The 27,386-nt window shown below is 39.6% G+C and overlaps 5 protein-coding genes across 5 annotated transcripts in view; 3 read left to right on the top strand and 2 right to left on the bottom strand.

Moving 5' to 3' along the window:
* Window positions 1-12,428, top strand: part of LOC134666500 (activating signal cointegrator 1 complex subunit 3) — a 46,784-nt gene extending 34,356 nt beyond the window's left edge. Inside the window, exons 24-39 of the mRNA XM_063523683.1 lie at window positions 726-802; window positions 1,592-1,812; window positions 3,030-3,132; window positions 3,452-3,641; window positions 3,923-4,076; window positions 4,475-4,611; window positions 5,298-5,514; window positions 6,466-6,624; window positions 8,371-8,512; window positions 9,056-9,246; window positions 9,729-9,919; window positions 10,230-10,398; window positions 10,815-11,102; window positions 11,473-11,607; window positions 11,700-11,895; window positions 12,248-12,428. Of these exons, the coding sequence (XP_063379753.1) occupies window positions 726-802; window positions 1,592-1,812; window positions 3,030-3,132; window positions 3,452-3,641; window positions 3,923-4,076; window positions 4,475-4,611; window positions 5,298-5,514; window positions 6,466-6,624; window positions 8,371-8,512; window positions 9,056-9,246; window positions 9,729-9,919; window positions 10,230-10,398; window positions 10,815-11,102; window positions 11,473-11,607; window positions 11,700-11,895; window positions 12,248-12,396 (2,719 nt within the window). The 3' untranslated portion in view covers window positions 12,397-12,428. The remainder of the gene's footprint in view (window positions 1-725; window positions 803-1,591; window positions 1,813-3,029; window positions 3,133-3,451; window positions 3,642-3,922; window positions 4,077-4,474; window positions 4,612-5,297; window positions 5,515-6,465; window positions 6,625-8,370; window positions 8,513-9,055; window positions 9,247-9,728; window positions 9,920-10,229; window positions 10,399-10,814; window positions 11,103-11,472; window positions 11,608-11,699; window positions 11,896-12,247) is intronic.
* A 554-nt stretch (window positions 12,429-12,982) lies between these two features.
* Window positions 12,983-15,183, bottom strand: LOC134666481 (alpha-1,3/1,6-mannosyltransferase ALG2). The gene has a single exon (XM_063523662.1). It carries the CDS (start codon window positions 15,042-15,044, stop codon window positions 13,779-13,781), a length of 1,266 nt encoding a protein of 421 aa, XP_063379732.1. The 5' UTR covers window positions 15,045-15,183; the 3' UTR covers window positions 12,983-13,778.
* A 765-nt stretch (window positions 15,184-15,948) lies between these two features.
* Window positions 15,949-16,812, bottom strand: LOC134666490 (peptidyl-prolyl cis-trans isomerase FKBP2). The gene is made up of 2 exons (XM_063523672.1): window positions 16,488-16,812; window positions 15,949-16,377 (listed from the first exon to the last, which is right to left on the bottom strand). The coding sequence occupies exons 1-2, from the start codon at window positions 16,668-16,670 to the stop codon at window positions 16,120-16,122; spliced, it is 441 nt and encodes a 146-aa protein (XP_063379742.1). The 5' UTR covers window positions 16,671-16,812; the 3' UTR covers window positions 15,949-16,119.
* Window positions 16,813-17,106: 294 nt separating this feature from the next.
* On the top strand, window positions 17,107-23,558 carry LOC134666472 (nuclear RNA export factor 2-like). The gene is made up of 10 exons (XM_063523649.1): window positions 17,107-17,331; window positions 17,431-17,761; window positions 18,082-18,199; window positions 18,624-18,696; window positions 19,199-19,339; window positions 19,732-19,927; window positions 20,248-20,447; window positions 21,367-21,567; window positions 22,506-22,621; window positions 23,388-23,558. Exons 1-10 carry the CDS (start codon window positions 17,188-17,190, stop codon window positions 23,536-23,538), a joined length of 1,671 nt encoding a protein of 556 aa, XP_063379719.1. The 5' UTR covers window positions 17,107-17,187; the 3' UTR covers window positions 23,539-23,558.
* Window positions 23,559-24,785: 1,227 nt separating this feature from the next.
* LOC134671223 (transcription initiation factor TFIID subunit 12) lies at window positions 24,786-26,962 on the top strand. Its single transcript, XM_063529023.1, has 3 exons — window positions 24,786-25,149; window positions 25,716-25,908; window positions 26,340-26,962. Exons 1-3 carry the CDS (start codon window positions 24,943-24,945, stop codon window positions 26,465-26,467), a joined length of 528 nt encoding a protein of 175 aa, XP_063385093.1. The 5' UTR covers window positions 24,786-24,942; the 3' UTR covers window positions 26,468-26,962.
* Window positions 26,963-27,386: the final 424 nt, after the last annotated feature.

Below are 27,386 nucleotides of genomic sequence, written 5' to 3'. Positions count from 1 at the left end.
CTAAATGATTTTCGATAGGGGTTATTAATCTTCACACATGAAAGTCTCCGATTGCAAGTAAGTCCTAAGGAAAATAAATCATGGCCGTAGATCTATTAGGTACTTCCATTACTGATTTTGCGAAATTGCCTTGTCTTGTTTGGTTTCCTCGCATTCGATATGAAAAGTAGAGTGTTTAACTCGGGTGAAACGCACCATTTCTGTCTCGGACTATTGGCGCTCTCACTGCGTTCGAGCGCCAAACTACCTCGACAGAAATGGCTGCCTTTCAACCCTTGGTTAACAATCTACTAAACACCAACGCCACGCCAATTCTTGGGATTAGTTGCCTAGCAGACCCCAGGCTCCCATGAGCCGTGGCAAAATGCCCGGACAACGCGAGGAAGAAGACTACTGATCTTACTTAGCATTGATTGACTAGCACGTTATCTTTTCGCTGATTAGCAAAGTAAAAATTTTGGTTCCAATTAGAATTGATTTCCGCAAAGTAACGCCTTATTCTATTCACTAATGCCACAGAATAAATAATAGTACTAGGTACAGAATACTCACTCTAACAAAACGCGTCTGTTACGATCAGGACAGATATGGCCGCTAGGTGGCGACAGCGCCACGCGCGGCTTATGTCGAACGGGTACACTTTTAGCTACCTGTAGCAAAGCGACGAAATCGCGGGGTGAGACAGCGAGACACGCCTGCTAATGCCTTTATTTTTATTTTTTTAGATGGCTGGGTTCTGAAAGCGTGTTGCCCTTGACATTCCAGCATCTGATTCTGCCTGAAACGCATCCGCCGCACACAGGTACGTGCAGATCGAATGTGACCGAGGTGTGACTAAACTAATACACGAGTTACGTGTTATTGAATCGGTTCCATATCACCGTTGTCGCTTATAATATTGCCGTTAATTAAATTTAATTTAATCGGTTATGATCCTGCATATTGCTCAAATTATTTGTTTTCTTTAGATATAAATATTTAGTTTATTAAATTATAACAGTTTAGTTTATTTTAAAGCATAAAATTGTAAACACTCGTCAGTTTATAATCTCGCTAGTTAAATTATAAACTGACGGTAGGGAGATTACAATCTAACCTAACCTACGTTGGATTATAAACTAACGGGTTCACAATCTTACGGTGTCTTATATATGCATACATACATACATACACTCGTTCAACAAATGCATACTTACATACAATTTTGGTTCCGTCATTGTGAAAAGTTTCAATTACTTTCCTACTTAAAATTGTATTTTTGCTAAACGCATCGAAAGAAAAATGTCAAAGATCATATGAAGGAACGATAAAAAAAATATTTAATAATGCCATATTACAATTATAATGCACTTATAAAGAGAAACCACCTCTAATTCGCAAAGGAAGTCCTCTACCCGATAAGTTACCGAACCACTTAAGAGACTCGGGACCCTCGGCGGGAGTCTGTTTACTGCTCTGTAAATTAATACTGCTCCTAAACACTTAAAGCGCTTTAGAGTACCAATTAATAAGCTCAGTATATATCGTCGGTTGAGATCATTAATTAATAAATTTATTATTAATATTATAGTACAAAACTGTATTTTTACAGACTTATTAGAGCTCCAGCCGCTCCCAGTGACGGCGCTCAACAACCCGTCGTACGAGATGCTGTACAACTTCAGCCACTTCAACCCCATCCAGACGCAGATCTTCCACTGCCTGTACCACACGGACAACAACGTGCTGCTCGGAGCGCCCACCGGCTCCGGCAAGACCATCGTCGCTGAAGTGGCCATGTTCAGGGTGTTCAACCAATACCCCGGGTGTAAGGTAGGATTAACTTACCCGTCGCACGAGATGCTGTACAACTTCAGCCACTTCAACCCCATCCAGACGCAGATCTTCCACTGCCTGTACCACACGGACAACAACGTGCTGCTCGGAGCGCCCACCGGCTCCGGCAAGACCATCGTCGCTGAAGTGGCCATGTTCAGGGTGTTCAACCAATACCCCGGGTGTAAGGTAGGATTAACTTATCCGTCGCACGAGATGCTGTACAACTTCAGCCACTTCAACCCCATCCAGACGCAGATCTTCCACTGCCTGTACCGCACGGACAACAACGTGCTGCTCGGAGCGCCCACCGGCTCCGGCAAGACCATCGTCGCTGAAGTGGCCATGTTTAGGGTGTTCAACCAATACCCCGGGTGTAAGGTAGGACTCACTTACCCGTCGTACGAGATGCTGTACAACTTCAGCCACTTCAACCCCATCCAGACGCAGATCTTCCACTGCCTGTACCACACGGACAACAACGTGCTGCTCGGAGCGCCCACCGGCTCCGGCAAGACCATCGTCGCTGAAGTGGCCATGTTTAGGGTGTTCAACCAATACCCCGGGTGTAAGGTAGGACTCACTTACCCGTCGTACGAGATGCTGTACATCTTCAGCCACTTCAACCCCATCCAGACGCAGATCTTCCACTGCCTGTACCGCACGGACAACAACGTGCTGCTCGGAGCGCCCACCGGCTCCGGCAAGACCATCGTCGCTGAAGTGGCCATGTTTAGGGTGTTCAACCAATACCCCGGGTGTAAGGTAGGACTCACTTACCCGTCGTACGAGATGCTGTACAACTTCAGCCACTTCAACCCCATCCAGACGCAGATCTTCCACTGCCTGTACCGCACGGACAACAACGTGCTGCTCGGAGCGCCCACCGGCTCCGGCAAGACCATCGTCGCTGAAGTGGCCATGTTTAGGGTGTTCAACCAATATCCTGGGTGTAAGGTAATATTACCAGCATAATGAATGGAAGAGGGGGTAAAACAATATTTTCTCAAAAATGTCCAACAAGGTTAATTTTTAAAACATCTGTAAGGTGGTAGTACTGGTGCTCGACGTGGTCCCAGTACATGTCATCTTGAAACTTAAGTCATTGTCAATAGAGGTGACAGCAGGGTGTCATCTATTGGGCATTAGCATGTCCAACACTAGTACCACCACCTTATGAAATATGTAAGTGAATTTTCTTATTTTCTTTTCAGGTAGTTTACATTGCACCTCTAAAAGCTCTTGTGAAGGAGCGCATCAAAGATTGGAAAATAAGACTGGAAGAGAAAATGGGCAAGAAAGTCGTCGAGTTGACAGGTTAATGAATAATACTCTTACAAATTACTGCTTTTACTTACTATATGGTTTCATTTTCCCGGAATAAAATATTAGCATTGAGATAGAAGAGAGAAAATATTAGTTTGACGTTTTTCCTAGAGTGCCATTATAGACGACTGTATTTGTTCTCTCCGACGTTTATAGTCTGGCAAACAAATTTGTCAGTAGAATAAGGCGAAAAATTTAAAATTGGTATGGAAAATAAATCGTGCTTTCGCGCCGACGTTTTTTTAAATTTGCTGCATCATTCTACTGTCAAAATTGGTTTGCCAGACCATAAATGATATACAATTCCTAGGTGACGTGTCCCCGGATATCCGGGCTATCCGGAGCTCCCACGTGATAGTGACCACGCCCGAGAAATGGGACGGCATCAGTCGCTCATGGCAGACCAGGAACTACGTGCGAGATGTGGCGCTTATAGTCATCGACGAAATACACCTCTTGGGCGAGGACAGGGGGCCGGTGTTGGAAGTTATAGTGTCAAGGTAAGAGAGACTAATAGTCTTAGTGTTATGGTATAATTTTCTTTGACACAAAGCATCCAGCAGTGGAACTTAATTACGAAATACAAGATTGTTTTGTCTATAACGCCAGAATTTGATGGAGGTTACATTTTAACACATTCACCGCTAAGCCATGGGTTTTTTGGTATGTAGCGAAAAGTCGGTGTATTACTCGTAATAGCGCTGAATAGGTTAAGATTATATCTGATCAGCTGTTGCATATTGTTTTACCTTCCCCTACAAAAATTATTTTATTGTTTCAGAACAAACTTTATTGAATCTCATACGTCAAGAAGGCTGCGGATTATAGGTTTATCAACTGCACTCGCGAACGCTAAAGACTTGGCGAATTGGTTGAACATTGGTGAAATGGGACTGTACAACTTTAGGCCTTCGGTGCGACCGGTGCCTTTGGAGGTAATATTCGAATTCTCGTGTGAAATGATGCCTAGTTTTTTTTACATATTTGGTTGTCAAAAGATCAAAGTATTAGAAAAAGTTAATATGGCAAAAGCCTGGCCAACAGAACTAAGTGACTCCACCACAAGTATACCTTATTCAATGGGTCACTATACATATTTACTGGTGAAGATTATGGGAGTATGTTAAGCTGAGTGATAGTGACAGGATATTAAATTCGTAGTTATATTTGGCTCAGATAAATGTCTAAAATGTCGCGGTGAAAAGCGATTAGGTCGGTTCTCTGCATTCGCACACTCGCGTTCGTTGGTCGTCTCGCTAATCATACGAACTGCCGAGTAACAATTAAAGTAGTCTTTGAGCAGAGAGGATAACAATGATTTTTGTGTGAGCAGGTGCATATATCAGGGCACCCAGGGCGCCACTACTGCCCGCGCATGATGACCATGAACAAGCCCACGTTCCAGGCCATCCGCCAGCACTCGCCCGCCGCGCCCGCGCTCGTCTTCGTCTCCAGCCGGAGACAGACCAGGTACGACTCATTTGTAACGTCCCATCTTAATCGAGGGTTGCGCGGTCAAACCCGATAAGTCGAGATATTTTTTTATTCAAATTAGAACTATATACACCTGCGTGGAGTTCTTATTTGAATGAAAAAATATTATCTCGACTTATCCGGTTTGACCGCTCACCCCTCGCTTTGTCTCTAGCTGTAGATAGCCATGGTAACTCTTTGTTTCTATCTGGGAGCAAATACACATAATAGAGGACTAAATCTCGCACGTGGCACACTTGTGCTAGGGGTGGTCAACAACTGTCTGTGCAAATATTTTTTTTATACTTATTAACTAGATTAACTAGACAAATTTCTCTTCTCAAGGCTGCAGTAGACAAAATTTCCTCTCGCATATTTTTATTTAGCTACCGAAAACGGCATCTCCCCGAAATTTCACCATGAATCTTCTGCAATAGACGAAAGAGCCAATGATGATTGCCAGTGTTGTGATAACCCTTCATGTATCAGACGCCATTTTGTACTAAGTATGCCGTTCTCCCGCTCCTGCCAGGTCGGAATATCGGCTCGTCTGCCGGTGTCCCACTGCGAGACATACATTCTTGTCGTGCCTGTTTTGAAAATATAACCAATTTGTCTTGTAATGTAAATTTTACATTAAAATGCCAAAAAATCCACACCAAAATACATTTTTCTATTACCAGGTTAACAGCATTAGATCTAATCGCGTACCTCGCGGCCGAAGACAACCCAAAACAATGGCTGCACATGCAAGAGTCAGAAATGGAGCAGATCCTGTCGAACATCCGGGAGTCCAACCTCAAGTTGACCCTGGCGTTCGGTATCGGCATCCATCATGCGGGCTTGCACGAGAGAGATAGAAATACTGTTGAGGAATTGTTTATCAATCAGAAGATTCAGGTTTGTGGCGACTGTACTACTCGTCTTTTATAATTTCGGTACGCACTGGAAATACTCAATCACGTTACACGTTTTCTGAAATTAAAAGTAAAAACCGGGCAAGTGCAAGTCGGACTCACGCACGAAGGGTTCCGTACCATAAAGCAAAAAAAAAAACGGAAAAAAATGCAAAAAGAAAACGGTCACCCATCCAAGTACTGACCACGCCCGACGTTGCTTAACTTTAGTCAAAAATCACGTTTGCTGTATGGGAGCCCCGCCCCACTTAAATCTTTATTTTATTCTGTTTAGTTAGTTTATTCGGCAACAGAAATACATCATCTGTGAAAATTTCAACTGTCTAGCTATCACGGTTCGTGAGATACAGCCTGGTGACAGACAGACGGACGGACGGACGGACAGCGAAGTCTTAGTAATAGGGTCCCGTTTTACCTTTTGGGTACGGAACCCTAAAAAATGATCACTGTTTCTCATATAAATTTTTGGTGTCAGTTTTGTAACGGTCCATACAAAATGTATGTACATACTTGCTAACATTTTTTTTTATCACATTTTATTTATTTTTAAATCGATAATAGTCCTCGTGACTCTGGGTAGAAATAACCCACGTTCCCGCTTCGATATAGGTAGCATAGCATACATGAACTGTGTGTTTTTAGCCAGAAGTGTTCATATAAAGTTTAAATTGGCATGATGACAGCAACAAAGAATCATGGAAATAATCGTTTCTCGTTATTCAGGCGGCCGAGCCAAGGTGACAATCGCTAGCGCTTCGCCATCGAATCTCTTTGTGTCTCTCTATCGCTCTTCCATGTTAGTGTGACAGTGACAATTGCGTTTCGATCGCTACGGAGCGATAGCGATTGGCATGTTGTCTAACGGGGCCAGGTCACAAAACTGCTGACCCTCCAACGCGCAACTGTTTAATAATGACCCATTTAAATATTTCAGGTCCTAATCTGCACAGCAACGCTGGCGTGGGGCGTGAACTTCCCCGCGCACCTTGTGGTGATCAAGGGCACGGAGTACTTCGACGGCAAGCAGAAGCGATACGTGGACATGCCCATCACGGACGTGCTGCAGATGATGGGCCGCGCCGGCCGCCCGCAGGTAGTTATCAATCTGCACGGCCACGCTGGCGTGGGGCGTGAACTTCCCCGCGCACCTTGTGGTGATCAAGGGCACGGAGTACTTCGACGGCAAGCAGAAGCGATACGTGGACATGCCCATCACGGACGTGCTGCAGATGATGGGCCGCGCCGGCCGCCCGCAGGTAGTTATCAATCTGCACGGCCACGCTGGCGTGGGGCGTGAACTTCCCCGCGCACCTTGTGGTGATCAAGGGCACGGAGTACTTCGACGGCAAGCAGAAGCGATACGTGGACATGCCCATCACGGACGTGCTGCAGATGATGGGCCGCGCCGGCCGCCCGCAGGTAGTTATCAATCTGCACGGCCACGCTGGCGTGGGGCGTGAACTTCCCCGCGAACCTTGTGGTGATCAAGGGCACGGAGTACTTCGACGGCAAGCAGAAGCGATACGTGGACATGCCCATCACGGACGTGCTGCAGATGATGGGCCGCGCCGGCCGCCCGCAGGTATTTATACAGCATATGGCCTAAATCATCATCATCATCATCATCTCAGCCATAAAGACGTCCACGTGTGGCCTAAAACACGGGCGAAAAATTAAAACGTAGATTCTACTCCTCAAACTAGACCAGCCATTCTCAAAGTTTGTTCCGCGGAACCCTAGGGTTCCGCAAAGCCTCTGTTGGGGTTCCGCGAAAATATACTTGTAATAATTAGAAAAAACCAGCTCTTCTATAGGTATATCTGGGCCACAGTGATGAACGAAAATTTTTAATTTGGGGTTCCGTCAAATATTTCGCTTGCCGAAAGGGTTCCGTCACCAAAAAAGTTTGAGAACCGTTGAACTAGACAATATTTGTTCAACCCCTTTGTTTGAGGAGTAGAATCTACGTTTTGATTATTCGCCCGTGTTTTAGGCCATATAGGCATATACCAGCACTAGGCTTCAGTCGGTGCTGAACTAAGAACTGTTAAGAATGAAATCCCGTGAAGGACCGAAAGGAACTAAATCTTTTTGCACGCTCGGTCGGTCGGTCGGTCTTTAGGTCCTTTAGTTCAGTGGGATTGGACATCGCTTGACTGAGTGAAACGGTAAACGGATGGAACGAAACTGTTGACAATGTCGCTGGCACGAGTGTGAACGAGATGAAAGAATTTAAAAGTGGAAAAATTACTGTCTTGGGTGAGACTTGAACTCACGGCCTCTGGATCGATACTCCAGCGCTCTGCCATCTGAGCCACCAAGACCTCATCCCTAGCCAGCAAATCTTTCCACCATATTATAGGTCAAGGGGACCCTTAGCGACATCTACCGTAAGAGTGTTATACTTCTTAAACGGCTACCGGAGTTCCAAGTCATATTGGAAATTCACCAGTTACGATGTGCTACCCATACTAATTAAGAAGTCGTTCTTTCATCTCGTGACACTCCTAAGCCCGTAAAATATATATCAAATATTTTTCGATATATTTGATTTTTTTTATTGTGTTAAGGTGTTTTAATGTTTAACATCGCATCGTACAAGTTGAATTGTATTTAGTTACCAAAGATTGGAAAGAAACCAATGAAAAATCGACTCCTATTCATTCCCGGCTTTCAATAACCGAACTCAACTAAAGGAACTAAAAGACCGAACTAGTTCGTTTGACCGATTGACCGAGAGCGGAGCGCTCTCTGTGGTGACGGAGCAGGCACAAGCCTAACCAGCACTTGCAATTTTCATATTACTAATATCAAGTAACCGTGTGTTTATATCTGACAGTATGACAACGAAGGTGTCGCAGTGGTGCTCGTTCACGACCAGAAGAAGAACTTCTACAAGAAGTTCCTGTACGAGCCGTTCCCCGTCGAGTCCAGCCTGCTCGAGGTGCTCGCCGACCATCTCAACGCCGAGATCGTAGCTGGTACGTAACACTCGTAACAGGGCTCTCCTTTGTGTGGTAGACAAGCTGTCTGCTTAAGGGTGGTTCCAGTTTCTTTGTCCAATGTGTATTTAGTAGAGATGCACCGGATATTCGGTTACTATCCGGTATGCGGCCTATCCGGCAATTATTTTAATATCCGGCCGGATACTGGATAGTAACATTACTTAATTTCGGAGTAAACAAATTGGATCTAAGACACGTTCATAATCGTACTCGTTTATTATTTTAAAACAATTTAAACATTCTACTGACTTGCACGCGCACTCATTTCGAACCTAGAAATGAGTCCACGCGAACGTTCACTCGGAAACAGCTTAAACCCTGTACAATGCGCACCTGAAAACCCCATATGTAATATCCGATATCCGGCCAAACAACTATCTGTTGCATCTCTAGTATAATCTAACATTTTGCTTAATGAGAGAGTGAAACGCAATGTCTATGGACCAATATATTGGACAGATGGAATTTCACCCTAACTGCCTATTTTGAAATGTAATTTAATTTCGTTTTTACTTCTAGGTACTGTACAGTCAAAGCAGGATATCCTCGACTACCTGACATGGACGTATTTCTTCCGTCGCCTGCTCAAGAACCCATCGTACTACAACTTGGAGAGCTTAGAGCCCCAGGATATCAACTACTATCTGTCGAATCTGGTGCAGACCTCTCTTGACGCCCTCAGCAGTGCCAACTGTGTGGAGATCGAAGAGGTACGAAGTACGAACTAAGTAGCGCCTTCTTACCACTGGTTCTTCGCTTCGAACTGCGTAGCCGTAATACATATATTCGTTCCTAAGAAGATACCAGTCAAATAATAGGATTTAGGATATTATCTAAATTTGAATGAACTCTGCAGCAAAATCAGCATGATATTGCTAGAAACAATTCAAATTTCATACTATCAAAGAAAATTCGGAATAACCAAAAATATTTTATTAGAATCTGAGCAAAAGAGAACTACAAAACACATATAAGGAGTTGTATAAGGAGGTGTACACACACATAAAAAAACGTGATGGGTGCATAGACAGTAAAAAAATTGAATCTATTCGGAATTTTAAATATTTCAATAGAAAGTAGCTGAAGATATATTTTTGCTTAGGGTGTCACTAATTTCTACTGTCTCGAATCTACAGATGGCCAGAGTATAAGTATGTATTTGCAGCTGTAAGTATTTATTATTTTATTACAGGACCAACGTACACTCCACACAACATGGATGGGCCGTATCGCCTCATACTATTACTTGTCCCACAAAACGATGGCTCACTTCAGCCAATCACTACACGGCGACTTGGACTTTGACATGTTACTGCGCGTTCTCAGCGACTGCGAGGAGTACGCCACGCTACCTGTGAGACATAACGAAGATGTCCTTAACGGGTAAGTTGCTAAAAATAATCTAGGCGAAGGTTCGACGGTTATCATAGGGAGTCATCAATTAATTACGTTAAACGTTTAGGGGGAGGGAAGGACTCCAGAAAATGTGACATGTTGTGGCACGGGGGAAGAGGGAGTCACAAACTTTGTGACGTCACTTTAACTTCACTTGTACCCAAAATTGTTTTTATTGAACTAAACAGGCTAGTTTTTATTAGCCGGAGGAGGGGGTTGCTAAATGTGACCACCTAGGTATGACAAGGAGGGGGGGGGAGGGCTCTAACCCTAATTACAATAAGAGCGTAATTTCCAGCGAGCTGTCGCAGCAGTGCCGGCTGCCGGTGGACCCGCTGTCCCTCGACTCGTCCAACGTGAAGGCGTTCCTGCTGCTGCAGGCGCACATGTCGCGCCTCACGCTGCCCAACACCGACTATCTCACCGACACCAAGTCTGTGCTCGACCAGACTATAAGGATCTTACAGGTTGGTCATACTACAACCAGCAAATCAGTGATTAGCTACCTAGGTTTGGTATTTTTATTAATTCTCGGATCGCAGAATGTACTTCTAACTAAGCGATGGGCAATTAAAATAAAATTTAACAGCCTAAAGCTTCAGATATTAAAACACATTAATAGTTATTCGTCAACAATTATAGCTTTTGAAATTCAGTATTTAAGTTTTTGACGTTTGGCTATCCATTAACGTCTTACCTCCTTATTCATAAACGTTTACTAAAGTTGACAAGCCGATAATAATCGTTTGTCCCTTTCCGACGTATAAATATGATGAAAAGGGCCAAACGATTATTATCGGCTTGTCAACATTAGTAAAAGTTTATGAATAAGGGGGTTACAATCTCAAAATCATTTACACATGCTACTGTTCTATAATTCCAGGCAATGATAGACACGTCCGCCGAAAACGGCTGGCTGTCCGCCTGCCTCTCGTGCCAGATGCTGATGCAATGCATCGTGCAAGCGCGCTGGCCCTCCAACTCCCCCCTCACCACCCTGCCCCATGTGGAGTCCCACCATCTCTACATGTTCACCAACATGTCCAGCGACGCCAGGAGACCGTGTAACACGCTCAACGGGCTCAAACACGCGAGTATAAAGAGCTATGAGACGCTAGCCAAGCCTTTGAGGAGGGAGTTTGAGGAGAATCAGATTGAGCAGATACATAGGGTAAGTTTGTTCATTACGTTTACTCTAAACTAGCTCCCGGGTAATTTATGATGGTTTCTATTCCATGTAATGTGCCTACCTCTACATGAAACCAGTACAGGAAACCGAGTAACATGCGAAAGGTCGTCAAAATTCGTTGTATCTGTTTGTATAAAGAGTTGGCAAAGTCTTTCAGAAAGTTTAAGGTTCAGATACGCTTTCGTTAACTTTGAACCGCCTGTGGCAGAAATAAGAGGGAATCATATTTGATTGAGATTCAGATATTTTATATTATAAATCAATTGTCATATTAGTTGTAAAAAATGGCACTTTTAAAAATTCTTTTGTCGCCTAGTTGTAGAATAATCATTTTGATTTTTACCTTTTTTAGGCAATATGTGATCTCCCGACCCTGGACCTAAAACTAGCGGTGCGCGGGTTATGGTTCGATGCAGACGGTGAGCAAGACAAATTCTTGAGGCAGCCACCAGCCAGGGACCACTGGATACCGCTACACGCTGAACAGGTACAATACGTAACTGACTTGAATCTGATCAGGCGAATAGTCCCAAAAGGTACTTGTAACTTTTCTCACTTTCTGCCTAATTTCATCATCAGGAATACACGCTAATGGTGGAGATGCAACGCCGCGGCGGCAACCCCAACAACGTGCTGTGTCCGCGCTTCCCGCGCGGCAAGAACGAAGGCTGGTTCCTGACACTCGGCACCATCGAGCACGGTGAACTGCACGCGCTCAAGCGGGTACCGGCCAGGGGCAATGCGCAAATCACCTTCTACACGCCGAACTATAGAGGTACCTGCAGTAAAATTAGTGGCGAGTAACACAATTACAGAGTGGATGGTCATCCATCTCCTGACTGAGCAAGCTTACTTTTATGGAGGGTATCCGATTAGACATTACGGGCTTAAACGGCTAAAAAATTGTAGAAACCACGCCAAAGAATTACAGTACTTCTCGGGCTCCATTCCGACACCCTGTGCTTTAATAAGCACATTACGTAACTACGTCGTAAATTTAAAGGGACATATATGTACTGTATAACGTTGTATAATACACGTGCGAATAGGTAATTCGCAACAAGTGGTGAATTTTAAAACACGACTGAATTTGTATCGTAAATAACTATTGTAATTCTGTGTTGCAGGTCGCATCATCTACACTGTGTATCTTATGAGCGATTCTTATATGGGCTTGGACCAGCAGTATGACCTCCAATTTGAAATCATAGACCCCTTACCAGAGGAGCGCGTGGAAAAAGTGTATAATACCATAGACAAAACAATTATTGAGTGAAGTTTTATGTAAAATAAATTATTTTGATTGTTGTTTAACTAAAATCGTTTTATTACATTTGTTAATTTAGGCACCCCTCACGCGAATATTAAAAAGATGTATTTAGAATCTACACACATACATACCATACACACATAGTCTACATTATAATTTACCAAAGCTGTCAATATACAGGTCAGGTCAATATAGGTCATACTGAACAACTTATTATGGGACCAATGCCGAAATCGCGAAAAATATTTAGCTGGTTCATACATTCTGGCTGATTTGATGCCGCTGATTTCTATGGAGAAATCATTCAATCTGTGGAGAAAAGTTGTTCAGTATGACCTATAAAGTCATTACGCAGAAAATGAATGGTGGTTATAGTTTCAATCTGTAGGATAAGTATAGTTATACCAAGAAAAGTCTGCAGCGATTTTGATAGCCCACGCAGTAGCACTGTTATTTTTAATGTCAAACTTCTATCAAATTATGACGTTTCAATAACATTTGCTCTGCGTGGGCTATCAAAAACGCCGCAGATTTTTCTAGGTCTGACTCTAATAGTTTAAAAAACCACAATGTATAAAAAGAAACAATCATGAACTGCTTAAACATATATTACAATATTTACAACAACATATTGATTTTAGAATTTTTAGAGACATTAAAAAATGAGAAATTGATTATTGCCCTTCTTTCACTTGCTAATGTTCATCAAAAATGCAACTTTTGTGCTAAATGCTGTTCAGTAAGTAGATAAAAAAATATGAACAGTGCTTTACCCAGAGCACACAAGAGTTTCAGGACACAAAGTTATTTATTTCTTGTTACTAAAAGTGGTCAAGCTACATTGATGCATTTGCATTGCAGAATAAGTTTTATAATTACTATAAAACAAGATTTATGGATCTAAATAATGATACAACATTAATTATTTACCTCATTTCCTATTTCATACAACTAGCATTGTACAGAATTTAATCATACATTTATTATTAGAACATTTTGGCTAATTGAAGGAAGCTACTTTAGCTAACAACTATAATTATTATTAAATCAACACATACATAAAAAGCAAAACTGTAAGTATCATTAACACCCAAACAAGTTTAAGATCAAAGTTTTACACCAAATATAATGAAACAAAATATTTAACACAAATGAAAAGCAAAATTTTACTGTGTCATTCTATGGATCTTGCTAACTATGTAAACAAAAGGTAAATACATAATACATATATAATATATACAGAGACAATTTCAATACGGCAGTTTGTTTACATAGTGACCAAGTTCCATAGAATGACACTTTAGGTAAAGTTTTTTTTTGATACATTAAGTTCTTTGGTAATAGAACACTCATACAAGATCACATACTGTATGAGTGTTGGCAGACTGTTATTTACGTTTCTTCTGTTCATAATCAACAGCCCTGGCCTCAGAAATAATCTGCCTTTCTCTGGTGAGGATACCATCCAATTGATCAGTAAATGCATCAAAGGAAAACTTTGTTTCAAATCTCTTTCTGCCCGCTTCTCCCAGCCTCTCTCCAAGGTCGGGAGTCAGCATCAATGTGCTCATGGCTTGTGCAACTGACTCACTGGTAGGCTCACACAGGAAGCCAGTGACATCATTCACAACAGTCTCTGTGGGACCTCCGCTGTTGACAGCAATGACAGGCTTGCAGAAGTACATTGCTTCTAAAGGCACAATACCAAAGTGCTCATTTGACGGAGTGTATACAAGAGCCTGACAATGATACAGTAGAGACACCTTTTCAATGTCTTTAGGTGATTTTAAAAATGTCACTTTATCTTCAATATCAAGCTCTGCTGCCAAATCTGTCAATTCAATGTAGTGTTCCATATTTTCTAGGTTAATTGGGTCAAAGCCTCCAGCCATTATTAAGTGTGCTCTGCTCCAATCTGGTTCAGGAACTATATGTTTTAAATTCTCAAATGCTCTTAAAGCTAATTGAAGGTTCTTTTTTCTCTCATATCTATTTATGGAGAGGAAAATGTATTTGTCAGTGCCAAGAGGAACTACCTCTTTCAAAGGCATGGGGGAGGTTGTTCTAAAGAACTCTGTGTTGATTGATGGATAGCAAATATCTGGCAATTCTTTTATATTCTTGAATGCATCTTTGTACACTCTAGCAGTGTATTTGCTATTCACTAAAACCTGATCGGCCTTGGAAGTTGTCAACTCTTCAAGCCAATTCAATGGAGCCCTGTAAAGTTTCTTTAATAACCCTCCTTCTTCAGACAACAGTTTATCAGGATGATGACAATAGAATACTACTCTGAAAGGCCCTCTCGCCATTTTCAAGAATGGAATGCATATAGATATCAAATCACAGAAAATTAGGGTGGGTTCTTCAACTGGTATCACGTACCAGGCTAAATAAACTGCCGCGTATATCATCCGCACGTAAGCACATGCCGCCTTAAAACGACCAAAAATAGAACGTGGAATCCAATCCCCGACCACCGTCACAGGAAAGCTCCCATCTCTCGTTTCTGAGAAGCAATGCGTAGGATCGTAATGGTTTGTGTAAAAAGAGACTTGGTGTCCTTTATTCCTAAAAGCCAGTGCAGCATCCACGACCAACCGCTCAGCTCCACCGATACCCAGGTCCGGGTGCAAGAATATTATCTTGACCATTTTATCACTTCTATTCACCCGGTGCACTTCCTATATCTAATTACACTAATCAATCGATAACCGCGGTGATTTCAAACATAAAAATTGCACGTTTTATCAACAAACACTCGTCAGCACTCACCCAAGTGAATGAAAATAAATGAAAGAGAAAATTAAATGGAACCGGTGAGAGTGAGTGGGATGAAGATAGAATACGAACCACAATGCGCCACGATCAACTGTCATTCAATTTATTGACGTTATAACATCTAGTATTTCAATTTGATCTTTCTTCCGTTAAGATAAGGTTTAATTTGATAATGACAAACAGGCTGAAGCCGTTCAAATATCTTATATAGTATTCACTCAATTTTAGCTTGAGTTATTAAGAACTCGAAATAATATAATCCTAAATAATATTATTCAAAATTGTACTTAAACATGCACCAGTGTATGTACTATAAAAATTAACCTGATAAATAATACGTAATTCAAATTAATACTTGTACCCTGCACCAATGCATGAATGCACCTGAACCGAACAATTTTCAGGAGCATTCAAATTAAATGCGGTAATTTTAAAAATCGCAAAATTGTCCCCTGTGCCTGTGGAGACTACGAAACCATGATCTATACGGGACTACTACTGTTTTATTTGTTATAGTGAACTTGCAGCCGTACGAGTGAAACTGACGCTCTTAAGATTAGGACCACTGGGTGTACCTATTGTTTCATTGGTAACTAACGTGCAATAAAGTTTATTGTAATTTTCACTATGCCATCCTAGCATCAGTACATAAATGTACTTCAGTTGCTATACATGCTAATAACATAACAGCATGTGTGAGATAAGAACTATTATATGAGTGATATGGTTTAGGTATGTTGTTTATAGTAAATTTCATTATATAAAGCAATGTTTATTAATCAGTAAAAAATGCTCACAATAAAATTGTAATAAAGTACTAATTACATTTAGGTACCTATTGCACCTATATCATTGTTCACATCTACACACAAAGAAAATAAATACACTTAAACGGTACAAATAAATGATATCTCACTTAAAAGAATGTAACACAGACAGAGATTGCATTTACAATTCATCTTTTCTTTCAATCTTTACGAGATCAACATGGAATGTGAGTGTTGCAGACTTCGGTATTTTAGGTGGTGCTCCGGCTTCTCCATATGCCAGCTCAGGGGGAATGACCAACTTTCGCTGTTCTCCCTCACACATGCCCATGAGGCCCTGATCCCAACCTTTAATGACCTGACCGGATCCCAATGTGAAGGTTAGAGGATTGCCCCTAGGAATTGAGCTGTCGAATTCAGTTCCATCATCTAAAGTGCCCTGTAATTAAACAACATCCCTATTAGTACACATGGAACATTCAGAGAATATTCATTAGGTATACAGAATACAATTAGAGTAATATCATATGCTATGTATGAAAAACTCACCGTGTAGTGCATGTGCAGTAGATCACCTTTCCTGCTTTTAATGGGGCACTCTGAAGGTCTCTTTTTCACCCCAATTTGCAATTTTTTAGGAGCAGTGCTTGCAATAACTACATGAGAAATTATACTCATCAATACTAAAACAAACAGCATAACTTTGCATAAAATTGCCACAGTACTACTCATTGCGCTTCTTAATTTAATCAAATATGAAATAAATCTGTATTAAAATTTGGATTCAAACACAGGAACTTCAATTTATAAAGCTTTTTTGATGCCGAGCCGAGCAATAGAAATTGATTTCATTTCAGTTTCAGATTGACATTCTGACGTGTAGCTATAGCGAGGGTTTAAGTTTGTTTGAGTCAACTTTCAAGTTCCGATTTGTATATTTTACCTAAAGTTCATTAAAACCGATATAAAAGGGAAAAAACCTAATAAATAATTTTATGTGACATTATTATGTCAAGGTTCGGTGTTGAAAATAAGGTTTTAATTAATTTTTTATATAATTTTTAGAACTTTTTCACGGTCGCAGCTTTTTTTGTTTAACCTCGAACGGTCTGAAAACAAAAGTGACTGACCTAATGTCAATTTTGTCATTGATTTGATTGTCGACATTGTATTGTCAATAACATCAATATTTTACCGGAATTTTGGCTAATAACTTGATATTATTGTTATTTAATTAAGTTAGAGAATAATGAGTGCCAAGAGGTTTCAGTTAGAAAACTACAAAAAGTATTTACTAAATAGGAATACTGCTTCTTCGGTTGTTGTGTCATATATTGAAAATTGTATAGTTACCGAAGATGAAGCCGCTAAGCATTCTTTTCATAAAATTATGGTAAATTTCATCAACGACTTTATCTGTTATGGTTTGTAACATTAGATTATTGTACAATTATCGGAAGCTAAGGTTTTAGATTTTTACTTAATCTTTCAGGTTCATAACTGGCCGGGTAGTCACATCGAGCTTTTTGAAACTCTGATGGACTACTTTCAATCGCCTTTCACCCCCGTGAACTGCACATCTCAAGGAGAGATAACCACATTTTATACAAGCAGCCTCAACTTTGTAATGAAAGTATTGAAACATGATTTCATGTTCCCATACCAACGCAACATGTTCAACTTGGACTTGCTGTTCAACGACAAGAGTTCCGCTGACTGCTTCGATAACAGAGTGACGGTGGACGACGTGGTCGCCGGAGTGGTCAGCAACAGGCTGAGCGACAAGTGTGAACTTGACTTGTCAAGTTTTGATAAAGATCCAGGTCATTTTTTTACTAATGGCTCTTCTACACGACGGGCCAACGCTGGCCACACCAAGGGACGCATTTATGCGTTAGAGGGAGCAAGTGATATTGCTATCTCATTCTACCGCATGCCTGTATCCCTTGGAGTGGCCGGCACTGGCCCATCGGGTAGAGGAGCCATAATATACAGTAGTTCCTTTTGCTTGGCAAAATATTTCCATAGCTTTAACAAATCTTAACTACTAAACCCTTGTGTGATTTTTAAACACTTAATCCACAAATTTGCTTACATTTGTTTGATTCTCAGATTTTAATTTTTGTTTGCTTGGATTTTTCAGAATTTGTAGAAAAGAGAATACACTTCTATAAGCTGTCCATGTTATCACAGTACAAAATCCTGATGATTCGCATGGGGAGAGACACAAAGTCATTGAATTTAAGTAATAACAACCTAAGGTAAGCTGTATATTTGCTTAAACTTATAGTTCGTTTTTTTTAGCATTAGAAAGAACTCCACAGAAGCAAGCGTGCAGTTTTTATCAGGCTCTTTAATTGTTAATAATTATTGAATTATCTAATGTAACATGGTCAATACATATAATTTACTTCAAATTATTGCCGCTAAAAGTGCTGGGTTTTGAACCACACGCTTAAGTTCTTTCTAATGCTAAAAAAAACGGACTATAGTGTAATGTTTGAAAGTTTGGGAGTTAAAAAGATTAGAAAGTCATTGAAAGAACATGTTAAATGATTGCAGTTATAATATTAAAGAAAGATATTTCTTCAAAGGAGTATGATTAAAATCATATTAATTGAAGTAAGAACAAAATACATGCATATTAAGTATGTGTACTAATTTATTTTATTGCTTATTTCACAGTACAATACCAGTGGATCTATTGAACTTCTTCATTAAAGGAGACTTAACTGCCATTAATTTAAGTCATAATGAGGTTAGTACTGTTTGCCAGAATTTCATTAGCATTAATTCTATTTATCATAATATAATTAGTCATTGGCATATGTAACAGTTTCATTACTTTTACATTTTGATTGCCACATACAGTATGCTTCATAAAAGGTGCACTTATCTACATTAGGTGTAGGCATTTTGGAGAAAAGAATTTACATTAACTTTTGGCTTTATTCAACTCCTTAAAGTTACCCATTGTCAGCAAGTATCCTAAATTCAACACATTTTATTTGCATTGCTAAAACAACAAAGTCAGTGTGATCTTTTTATGGAGGTACTTGTAAGATTTAATGCACCTTTACTTTGTGTTTAATTAGAATCCTGACCACATTTTTGCATCATATTTTTGGACTTTATTAAGAACAATTAATTTTGCTCCATATACACAAGGCAAGCAAGTAAGGTTAAGGTTATATAGCAAGGTTTGAAGTAACACATTCACATATGAAAGGCTACTAATTATTATGTAACATACTCTTCAGATACCAGCCTTATCAGAACTACAAAGAATCAGTAGTAAAATAGAGAAACTCTGGATTGAGGGCAACCCGCTTTGTGAGAACCTAGACCCCTCAACATATGTGAAAAACATTGTCATGAGGTTCCCGAGACTAACAGAACTGGTAAGTTATTATTTTTATTATTTATTTAATATGCCTTTCTAAAATATTAATAGTACTTGGAAGACTTTTTTTTTTCTGGCTTACTCCCTGCAATTTTGCACAGGGTGAATTTGCTAATGTCGGTGTTGACTTTCACACGTGAGGAGAATGTTCGGTATAATAATTGGAAGACTTATTTTTAGTACTGAGGTCTGACTGAAAACCAGCACTGCAGTAAATTTATTGCACCATTATGCTGAGTTGAGCCCCTTTTTTAAATCACACTAATATAACATAACTTTGTAAGGCAAACTATCACAGCAGGGATGTCTATTTGAAATTTAATTTTAACTAAATCATGTCAATTAATTAAATTAAACAATAACAAATATATTATTTTATTTTATTTACAGGATGGTATAACCCTAAACCAACACGGCGTAATGCTTCCATTCTTCAAAAACTTCCTAGATACGCCTGACAAGAAAACCAAGATGCTTGTTGAGAAGTTTCTCACCTTATACTTTGCGCACTATGATTCAAATCGAAAGAAAATCAATAACTTCTATGATGCCAAAGTTGCTCTTACCATAAACACATCATTTACTGGTAAATATGTCTTATATTATAAGATTATCAATTATTATTTATTTTTAGCTATTAACATTTTTCCCATTGCGCAACTCGTCCTACAATGTAACATGAAATTGAAATCGTTAATTTCATATCACATAGTAGGTACATTTGTTCTTAAATATAAGCTTTTCACTTGACGCCCTGTTAGGGCACGGCAACATAGTTCTGCATACTATATCGCACACTTGTCAGCATAACAACATAACAAAAAAAAAAGCGTACGACGAAACAGCATAGGAGACAATCAGTTGTTAGGAAGTTTCTAGAAACTCTGTTAAACATATTTGTTTCAGACGCGGAAGATGCCGCTCTTCCATCAGCCTACGCCATATACAGCCGCAACGCGCTCCACCCAATGAAGCGCAATTATGTGGCGGCCAAATCCAACAATAAGATGTACCGGAACATTGACGCGTGCGTCCATGCGCTCTCCGCGCTGCCTAAGTCAGAACACGACCCGACTACCTTTTCCGTGGACGTGCTGAGACATGATGTGAGTATGATATGCTTAGAGAATTTGTACGGGGACTATGGATGGAGTGCAACATCCATACATTACTTCATACTATGGAGTAATGTCTCTTACTCCATACTATGGAGTAATGTTGGTATTAAATAAGATTTTGAAAACAATGATAAATGATTCTCAGATGTGGTCCAGATTTTTGTAGAATAGTATATAATAGTAGTAGGTAGAATCCGTGTCTGAACTCACGGCGTCCTGAACAGGGGTCTTTTACTTTGCCTCTTGTCAACTGATGCTGTGTTTTTAGATGAACATTTGAACTGATTCAGACGTGGCTCACTCCGCGATTTCGTCCCTTTGTTACAGGTAGCTAAAAGTACATCCGTTCCACAGCAATTTTGGTGGCTAGCCATAAGCCGCGCGTGGCGCTGTCGCCACCTAGCGGCCATAGCTGTCCTGATCGTAATAGACGCGTTTTTAGGGTTCCGTACCTCAAAAGGAAAAAACGGAACCCTTATAGGATCACTTCTGCGTGTGTCTGTCTGTCCATCTGTCACAGCCTATTTTCTCGGAAACTACTGGACCAATTAAGTTGAAATTTGGTACACATACTCGTATGTAAATTAGTGACCCAAATATGGACATGTTTTTTTTTTATAGTTTTAAAATACATAGGTCCGAAGTTATTTCAGAAAATAGCCAAAAAATGACCATTCCCCCCTTTATCTCCGAAACTACTGGGTCTAAAATTTTGAAAAAAATATTACACAAAATAGTTCTTTACCTATAGATGACAGGAAAACCTATAAGAAATGTGCAGTCAAGCGTGAGTCGGACTTATGTGCGGAACCCTAGAAACGCGAGTCTGACTCGCACTTGACCGGTTTTTTTTAGAGAGTGAGTCCTCTGCACCTAGTACTAGTATTTATTCTGTGACTGCTTTTAGAAAAAATGCATGATCCTGGTAGTGGACGGGACATACCGCGAGAAGTCGTTCGACCCGGGGCAGCCGGACCGCTACTTCCGTTTCCGGCGCACGTTCGTGTTCAACATCTACAACATTAACTCCAACTCCGTGTACCACATCAACAACGAGATGTTCTCTATTTCCTTCGCCACTAAGGAACAGATTGACAGCAGTTTTAAGGTAGTTTTCTTGCTTTATTTTGCCATAGACTGACCACGCTGAAGCGCTGGTGGCTTAGCGGTGAGAGCGTGCGACTTGCAATCTGGAGGTCGCGGGTTCAAACCCCGGCTCGTACCAATGAGTTTTTCGGAACTTATGTACGAAATATCATTTGATATTTACCAGTCGCTTTTCGGTGAAGGAAAACATCGTGAGGAAACCGGACTAGTCCCAATAAGGCCTAATTTACCCTCTGGGTTGGAAGGTCAGATGGCAGTCGCTTTCGTAAAAACTAGTTGCCTACGTCAAATCATGGGATTAGTTGACAAGCGGACCCCAGGCTCTCATGAGCCGTGGCGAAATGCCGGGATAACGCGAGGAAGAAGAAGAGACTTTGACCACGCTAACTTACACACTTGACAGTAAGAATGCATACATCCCTTTTCCCTTTATGCTCCATAGTTGATTCCATAGCACTGCACTTGGCATGAAAACTTAGTGTGGTCTCACTCTATAGATCGTTTTTTTTAGCATTAGGAAAAAGGTAAACAGTCTTGACGTGAGTTTAAAAAAAAAAAACTTATGAAAAGTCACGGTAAATATGTAACACTTATGAAACATATAACATATACGATTATTTACATTCTTTTTCTTTCATAAGTAATAGTTACTGATGGTTGAAAAGCGTTAAGACACGTCAAGATCGCGTAATTCTTTTTCTAATGCTAAAAAAGAACTGTATAACTATTTTGTATGCATGTCTTATATTATTACGAGCCCATTGTGTCCCACTGCTGGGCAAAGGCCTCCCCCCTCTTCTTCCATTCTTCCCGATTTTGAGCTGCATCTGGCCAGTCTCTCAAAAAGGAGTCGAAGTTATCCCGCCATCGCCGACGAGCACGACGATGCATGTCTTGGGTTAAAAAATTAAAATTTAACCTCCATAATTTATTTTGCAGACTCCAATAAGAAACATGAACTCCCTGGCCCTTATAAACCCGGAGTCCGAGGAAAGAGAAGCAATTTCCAGAGCATTCACACACGTCACGCAATTGAAAAGGACGGAAGTAGAATTGTATGTATTTCAAGTTTATTTCAATCTATGGCGGGCTGATTAGGTATAATAGGTATATGATTTCCCAATTTTAAATTAAGCCAAAGTACAGAATAATAATTAAATAAGTCTCCTCGGACCTCTCTCGGACAGTTAAAAATGATAAATAAAAAATTTGGTTTCGCGCTACTCGTCACAAGGTGGCGCTAGTAGTATAATTACTAATGCAGGTTTTTATAATACATATACATTAAAGTTAAATATAAACTAATGTAACACAACTGAACCAAACTCTATAGTTTTGCAATGAATTTATTTCAATAAAATTTACAAACATTTATTATTTTTCGTTCTCGGACCTCCCTCGGACAGTTAAAAATGATAAATAAAAAGATTGGTTTCGCGCTACTCGTCACAAGGTGGCGCTTGTAGTATAATTACTAATGCAGGTTTTTATAATACATATACATTAAAGTTAAATATAAACTAATGTAGCACAACTGAACAAAACTCAATAGTTTTGCAATTAATTTATTTCAATAGAATTTACAAACATTTATTATTTTATCTTCCAGTGCCAAACTACATAGCATTGTACAGCCTGGCAAAAAAGAGTAGAAATTAAAAAGTGGCAACACTGTAGCATCGTCCCGTTCTCTTATACATATTGATTTGAAAGGGACGACACTACAGTGTTGCCACTTTTTATTTATACTCTTTTTTGCCAAGCTGTATTGGTTAAATTTTTGCAACGTATAGATTTTTTTAATCGTTATTTCGTTTTCAGACGTCTCAAAATCCATAGCTGGGATCTCAGAAGTGCGATCAAAGAGTTTTGGGATGAATTAAGGAAGAATAAAATAAGCGCCGACAAGTTTATTGAAGACGATTACGACGATTTCTCTGATACATCGTCGTTGATAGATGAAGTAGACTAAATAAAGATGTATACAATTCATTGTGTTATCCATTTATTATTTCTGCTTTATTTATTGACTTTTTGTATAACTTAATTGTTTTTGTAATAGTTTGCAACTGTGTGATCATCGTACTACAAACAATTCATCCATTGATGAAGCTGAAAATTTGCATACATATGTAAGTCGGGTGATAATGCAATATTATGGTACCATCGTGTTGATCTGATGATGGAGACAGAAGGTGGCCACAGAAACTCTGTTATAAAACGATGCAAACTAATCGTGTTAGGGGTTGTTAGAATTCTCTCGATGAGTATTAGTTGGCTGTGGAAAGAAAAGTAACTACAATCAGCACAGCTTGTATCAAGAATTAAATTATTGCCAAAAACTTATTTTTTTCGTACGCGTGGTGCACGTAGGCTAACAGGCGCATTACTGCATTGTTCTGCCGTCAGAGAGCAGCACTAGCTCATATTGTAAACCATAGAGTAACTTATACATACTATGCTTAAACCTAGCCTAAAGTTTTTTTGAGAAATTTTCACTATGATGCATCAAAACGGTATGTTTCCAAAGGCCTACCTCGAAAATAGATATTTATCGTAATCTGCCTCAATCGCTCGAATGATATCGCAAGAGTGATAGAGAGGCATATAACAAAATTGCGTGTTATGCTAGTGGCGCTCCCTACGCATAGTTTTGCGTAATATCACCTTTATTACTTGCTCCAGTAAAGTTCCAATTTTCTACTTACCTACCCTACTATAATCTAAAACAATATTGATTTTGTTTGGAAGACTGGTAAATACAGTTTAAGTAGATATGGCTCATAATTACAATTTTATTTTTTCTTTCTGCGGTTATTATGTATGTTAACATTATATACCTACTCATTAATGAACCTCCAGTGGCCTATTTTATAAAGCTACAAGTTACAATTTACAAGCGGAAGTCTCGTTCTAACACAGGGTTAGAAAGAGACTTCCGCTTGTAAATTGTAACTTGTAGCTTTATAAAATAGGCCACAGGTCTGTTTCTTAAGTATGTTACGTACACTACATTGTACTAAAAATCCATTTGTATTATGTGACTGTTTGTGTTCTAAATAAATAAAAAAAAAAGTTATTACTTATATTAACATCGCTGCACGGGCCAAAATAATTTTACAAGGATTACAACAAACACGATTTTTACAAGTCATACTCAAATAGCGCGAATAAAAACGTTGCTATTGTCAAAGTGACACATGTCACGACATTGGAGTTGGAGACGCTTCTCGTCTGCTTGATTTTGCTTTGCTTAAGACAACAGTTATAATAAAAACTGTTTAGTTTATGTTACATTTCCTTTTGAAATGTGATATTAGTTGTTACATACAGTTTTGTGGTTCAAACAAAACTTTAATTCTTCTTTGACTGAATTATGTCAAACAACATGAACCCAGGAGGTAATATGCCCTCGATTGGGTCCATGAATCCTTCTAGTGCTATCCAATACGCGAATAACCCGATGCAGAGTCCGCAGCTACAGTCGAGCTCCATTCAGAGCTCACCGTCGCAACATAGTCCTATGAGTAGCCAGTCGTCAATTGGCGCCAAAGTGAATACGAGTGGTGATCAAACTACGCAGGTGAGAACTTATTTTATGCTTTTTATCACTCTGTAGTTACGTGGTCATTATATTATTAACTGAGTACTTACTGTAATTTTAAAATATATAGTATTTACTATGTGTTTCCCATGAAATCATCAAATTATATTAAAAAGTATACAAATATAAGTGTAAACTCAGCACAAGGCTTAAAGCATAAACTCGTCTCCATTGGAAATGTTTTTAAGCTAACATGGTCATATACATTAAGTAAATGGAGTTTAACACATGTAAATCTGTTTTTATATGTTTATAATATCTATTAGCAAGGCTCGGAACGGAATTTTTCAAAACCCCGAAATATACCCAATATTATTAATTATTTTATGTTCTTTACATAGGACTGAATCATGTATTTAGATAACAATTTTGTATTATTAGATTGTTCCATTAAAAATTAAATAATAAAACAAAGAAAGAAAAAGAATGTATTGGGTATTTATTGTATGAAGAAAAAACCAGTTCTGAGCCTTGTCTATAGGATGGCTATTAAGCATTGGTTATCTACCAACAGGAATTGAAATTAATAACAAACACTGTGACAGCTTCTCAGCAGACCCAGACTTCAGGAGTTGGTGAGAGAAGTGGATCCCACAGTGCAACTAGACGAGGAGGTTGAGGAGATGCTGCTGCAGCTGGCCGATGACTTCATTGACACGTCTCTGAACGCTGCGTGTGCACTCGCAAAACACAGACATGCCCCCACGGTGGAATTGAGGGATGTGCAGTTACATTTAGGTGAGACAACCTTATTTACTTATTAATTACAGTTTTGCATAAAATTTACACTTACACTGTCATATAATATATTCAAATAAGAATGTAAACTGCTGAGGCATTATTTTCATTTTGTAATGTCAACAAAATTTACTAGCCAAATGAATATGAATTGGTACCTTATTTTTATTTTCTACCATAAATCTACTGTCACATTTAGTGAGAATAATATATTTTCGACATTTAAATTCTCACATTTTAATTTATGCAGTACACTGTTTTTATGTAATTCATACAAAACCATTGAATACTAACAGAGCATAAATCTAACAATCTGTTCAGAAAATAAACTCCCCTAGCATGTTCGTAGCAACAAACAATGATAACAAAATCACAATTTATGTACCTATATTTACGATTATACGTATCAATGATGTTATTGAACATTCCAGAGCGACAATGGAACATGTGGATTCCAGGGTTCGGCAACGACGAGCTCCGGCCGTACAAGCGCGCCGCCGTCACCGAGGCACACAAACAGCGCATGGCTCTCATACGGAAAACTATCAAGAAGTACTAGGGAATTAGATATCTTGTTTAATGTACAGTACTCTCTCTCTCTCTATAGCCCTTTTCTACGCTTCGGGTTTCAATTTACGCCACTCGTCACGTTTCTGTGCGACATGGAGCCACTTTTTCCCCGCAGTCCCTTTGATGTCGTCCCAGCGCATCTGGGGTCTACTGTGAGGGCACTCCTCTTTGATCGCCAGTACTGTACAGTACGAAAATTGAAGCAGGTATTCTGTTCACACTAAAACATTGATTTAGGCTTTAACTTTTTTGTAATAACAAAGAACATGGACAGAGGGCAAAGTTACGTTTTCTCTTTAGATACTTAAAGAATCAACTAATACTTGATAGTCCTGTACATTGAATCTAGATATGTCAAGCAAGACTAATTAAATAAGAAAATAACTATAGTTTAAGTGTGGTGAGCTGGTGTCAATAACTGGTCTAGAAAGTGAAAAATGTATTGCGAATGTGAGTTATTAATAAAAGATTTTATAATACCTAATTTATTTTCTGTTAATTCAATCTCACTGCTGGAGGAAAACCATTTATAAACTGTGATGTACTGATGTATATTGTGTCGCGACGCGCAGGCAATGGCAGGTTTCCATAGTCTAATAAAACATGGTCTTCTCTTCCCAGTACGGATGTGATGGTCGTTCTTGTCTACGTGACAGCGTGATAAAACGGTGTCCCGTCACTTTCTATCCCACGGTGTTAAACAGTGACAGTTATTTTATCACGTGGATAAAGATGGATAAAGCTATCCATAATACGCCGGCTAGTGACACAAGCCTACGTCACAATAACATTGCCACTTTGTATAGCGCTATTGCATACTATTATTATAGCGCATTCGCATGATGACGTAGGCTTGTGTCAGTCACGTGGTCGGAAAAGAGTACCGAGTATATCATTATACCATGCCG

This window comes from Cydia fagiglandana, chromosome 1 (assembly GCF_963556715.1).
Source record: "Cydia fagiglandana chromosome 1, ilCydFagi1.1, whole genome shotgun sequence".
NCBI lineage: Eukaryota > Metazoa > Arthropoda > Insecta > Lepidoptera > Tortricidae > Cydia > Cydia fagiglandana.
The sequence above is the reverse complement of the archived record's forward strand: the minus strand, read 5'-3'. Positions and strand labels throughout refer to the sequence as shown.

Excerpts from the sequence above, each read along its gene's own strand:
- LOC134666490 (XM_063523672.1), bottom strand. The coding sequence starts at position 16,670 with ATGAGTAGTACTGTGGCAATTTTATGCAAAGTTATGCTGTTTGTTTTA. Across the intron at positions 16,378-16,487 it reads TACTGCACATGCACTACACG|GGCACTTTAGATGATGGAAC; the intron begins GTGAGTTTTTCA and ends GTTTAATTACAG.
- LOC134666472 (XM_063523649.1), top strand. The coding sequence starts at position 17,188 with ATGAGTGCCAAGAGGTTTCAGTTAGAAAACTACAAAAAGTATTTACTA. Across the intron at positions 17,762-18,081 it reads AAGTTTTGATAAAGATCCAG|AATTTGTAGAAAAGAGAATA; the intron begins GTCATTTTTTTA and ends TGGATTTTTCAG. Across the intron at positions 22,622-23,387 it reads AAAAGGACGGAAGTAGAATT|ACGTCTCAAAATCCATAGCT; the intron begins GTATGTATTTCA and ends TTTCGTTTTCAG.
- LOC134666481 (XM_063523662.1), bottom strand. The coding sequence starts at position 15,044 with ATGGTCAAGATAATATTCTTGCACCCGGACCTGGGTATCGGTGGAGCT.
- LOC134671223 (XM_063529023.1), top strand. The coding sequence starts at position 24,943 with ATGTCAAACAACATGAACCCAGGAGGTAATATGCCCTCGATTGGGTCC. Across the intron at positions 25,150-25,715 it reads GTGGTGATCAAACTACGCAG|CTTCTCAGCAGACCCAGACT; the intron begins GTGAGAACTTAT and ends ACACTGTGACAG. Across the intron at positions 25,909-26,339 it reads GGATGTGCAGTTACATTTAG|AGCGACAATGGAACATGTGG; the intron begins GTGAGACAACCT and ends TGAACATTCCAG.